General features: G+C 42.2%; 1 protein-coding gene across 1 annotated transcript in view; it reads right to left on the bottom strand.

The window, feature by feature from the left end:
- LOC101859834 (solute carrier family 28 member 3) overlaps nt 1–3,395 on the bottom strand; it is a gene marked incomplete at its 5' end in the record, with an annotated part of 35,484 nt that overhangs the window by 19,037 nt on the left and 13,052 nt on the right. Inside the window, 1 exon segment of the mRNA XM_013084513.2 lies at nt 1,274–1,513. Coding sequence (XP_012939967.1) covers nt 1,274–1,513 — 240 coding nt within the window.

Raw genomic sequence — 3,395 nt, 5'->3', positions numbered from 1 at the left:
AGGGGGGAGGGGTGAGGGAAGGATGAGGGGATGGGAATGAGAATGGGAAAAGGGACCGGGATGGGGGCGGGTGGAAGATGGGGATGAGGGGGGAATCAGGATAAGAAGAGTTTCATAGTATATGAAATGCATAAAGAAAAAAAGGAAATAAATATGAATTGAAAGACAGGAGGATTAAAAAAGCAACACACCTTATCATAGAAGCCATATGGTAGGAATGAAATGAAAGACAGAACAATAAAAATGACAGATGCAGGATCCATAAAGATAATAGGGAAAATAGAGTTTAAAAGTAAAAAATAATATGACAAAAGATAAAAGCGGAATAATAATTATGAACTGAAAGGCAGAGAATGAGAAAATCACTCATAGATCTACTGTATCAACAGGATTCTTATTTATAGAGAGAATTAAAATGAACAGTTTAGTTTTAGTGGAGGTTTTACGGCGCTCGCAACTGCGTAAGGTCATATGAGCGCTAGAAGGTTAGAGGTGTTACAAGAGAGTAAAAAACATAAAAAAGAAGAAGGGGAGATAAGGACGATAGATGTTTGATAGGAAAGAAGAAGCAGACCACACCAGAGCACCCGCCAACCACCCGCTAAAATGAATTGAAAGATAGAAAGTTACAAATCACTGATAGATCCATTGTGTTGAAATGATTCTTATAGAGAAAAGGAATACAAATTGAAAGATGGAGGGTTAAAAAATCAAAGGTGTAAGTACAGGATCTGTAAGTCTTAATTATACGGATCAGTACAAATGAATTGAAAATCTGGGGACGAAGAAATCGCAGGTTTCTGATGGTGGTGATGATGATGATGATGGTAATGATGATGATGCTGATGATGATGATGATGATGATGATGATGATGGATGATGATGATGATGATGATGATGATGATGATGATGATGATGATGATGATGATGGTAATGATGGTAATGATGATGATGATGATGATGATGATGGTGATGATGATGATGATGATGATGATGGTAATGATGATGATGATGATGATGATGATGATGATGATGATGATGACGACGACAGGCCAAACGTTGAACATCCACACCTATACGACCATCTGATTAAATATGACCTACCCTATCCAAGTCTCAAGTATATATTTTTTTATACTTAAAAAAAATGAAGTTATGAAACTTTTACCTTTGTGTTTCCCTTTCTTTGTGCTTTTGGACATCACCCCCCCCCCCCCCCACACACGCAAACACACACACCCACACATACAAACAAACACACACACAAGCCCACCTTATTATCCTCGTAGGTACCAGTCACTTTTTCTTGAAGGAACAAGACACCCTTTGCGAAGGCTGGGTACTTATCAGGATCGAACTCGACTTTCTCAAGAACGAGATCGTCGGTGGCTTCCTCCTCGACCACTTTGCCGTTTTGTCGGTGCTTCAGTCCGTTCCCTATTTCAGTTGGGGTAGGGTTACCCATCTCAACCAGCTCGACATCTTTGTGATCAGTGGTTCCGACAGCAGGCACCTAAAAAAAGGGGTGAAATGGTATAGATTTAACGCCCCTATAAACACTATTAGGTTATTTAAGAGGCAGGACCTCTGAGTTTAACATCCATTTCTGAAAGGACCGAGCCAAATTGGAAATTTGTGTACAATAAGTGTCTTTCCCAAGGACACAACGTCGGACCGAGCTGAGGCCCGAACCCCCGAACCTGCAATCTCAAGATTACGAGTCCGGTAGGCTACCGACGCTACAAGGCTTCTAAGATAAGTAAGATAAGATAATATAAGATAATACTTTATTGTCTCTACGGAAAAATTTCATTGCGGACATAACTATGCTTTGAGAAGTTTTACAAGTATGCACCTCCTCGCCACCTAGTTACATACAACTCTATAACTCCACCTATTCTTAAGTATATAATTTTGACCAAATTCTTTATACTAGAGAAATTGCACCTGTATCTGTGATGTACTGGTTAGGTGCTTCACTGCTGTACGCAAGAAACCAGGGTTCTATTCATAAGTGGGGAGAACATTCTTATCGAATATCTCGGTCTTTCTGCTGGAATATTGTATCCCGTTCAGCCTGTGTTGGCCCTGACAGGCAGGCTCAGAAGCCCGCCCCCTGAATGCAGGATATCCGTAATCTACATCTATAGATATTTACAACTGTTTCTAGATGAGACCGTATAAAAGCTGCAATAAAGTGAAACAATGCTAACAACTCACTATGCTCACAATCTGAGAAGATTTAAAGATTTCTAATTACTTCGTGCAGCACCAGGACTTGCTACACAATAGAGGGAGACAACAGTTTCGATACCCATTCTTCATTGAGCTACCGTAGACTCTACTAGATCTAGTGTAGTAGATAGGCTCGCGGAAATTTGGATCAAATTTTTAGCTTACACCAAATTGGTGCTGCGAAGGGCAGTTTCATGTAGATCTACCTTTCTTCTTGTGCGGGAAGAACGATGCCTTGATTTCTCTACAGTGACAAAAATCACTTTGGTGCAAAGATTTTGCTTGCTCCCAGCAGACGCTACTGCAAGCGGTGCGACGAGCATAAACCATCCTCGCTGTCTGTCTCTTCATCGGGTGACGGATCGCAGGGATGTTACGTAGTAGGGCTGGATTCTGCTCGGTTAATCGAAGGCTTGCAAAGCAGCGGACGTCTTGCGCTAGAGTCTTGCGAGCAGGCTTGTGGTTTGATTTGCCTCTCGCTTGCTACCGGAGGGAACAAGTCCTACTGTACTGTGTCGTGACGTCGCGAACTCTCGTGGCAGTGGGCTCAGTACATATTACAGAAGATTCTCTGGTTATTTGCGTTGAGAGGCTTGCACCAAAAGTGCAAGATTGGTGTTTTTTTTTCATAGTTCGGTTGTAAAAAACCAAAAGCTCTATTCAATGCACTTACAAATTAATATTGGATCGGCTATTCTTATGATGTTAAGGCCTGTTTATTTTTAATGTGCACGAGCCAAGGACCTCAGTTCGATTCCCGTATGGGGAGAATTTTTTACTGAGAACCTCCGTCTTTCTGCTGGGGCGTTGTTCCCTTTCAGCCCAGGTTGGCCCTGACATTGGGTTGAAGTAGGCCTAGCCCGTCTCCTAAATGTTCTGTATTATGTCACTGTGAATGTAACACATCTACAAAATAGGTTACATGCATACGATACAAAAGCCAATCACAACGACTCCTGGAGTTTTCCATTTTAGGGTAATCTAACAGGGTAGGTTTGGAGCTTGTCCTGGGGAAAATCTCTAGGTCTAGCGCAAATCAGTACTGTGTGAATTGTGGGGGCTTGTGGCTGCGGACGGGACTTAAGGCTTGCGCAGGCCTTCGATTAATCGAGTAAACTACAGCGCCACGCCGCGCAGTGACTCTGTGGGCGAATTCTCTC

This window comes from Aplysia californica, unplaced genomic scaffold (assembly GCF_000002075.1).
Source record: "Aplysia californica isolate F4 #8 unplaced genomic scaffold, AplCal3.0 scaffold00013, whole genome shotgun sequence".
Classification (NCBI taxonomy): Eukaryota; Metazoa; Mollusca; class Gastropoda; order Aplysiida; family Aplysiidae; genus Aplysia; species Aplysia californica.
This window is presented reverse-complemented; position numbering and strand designations above follow the sequence as displayed.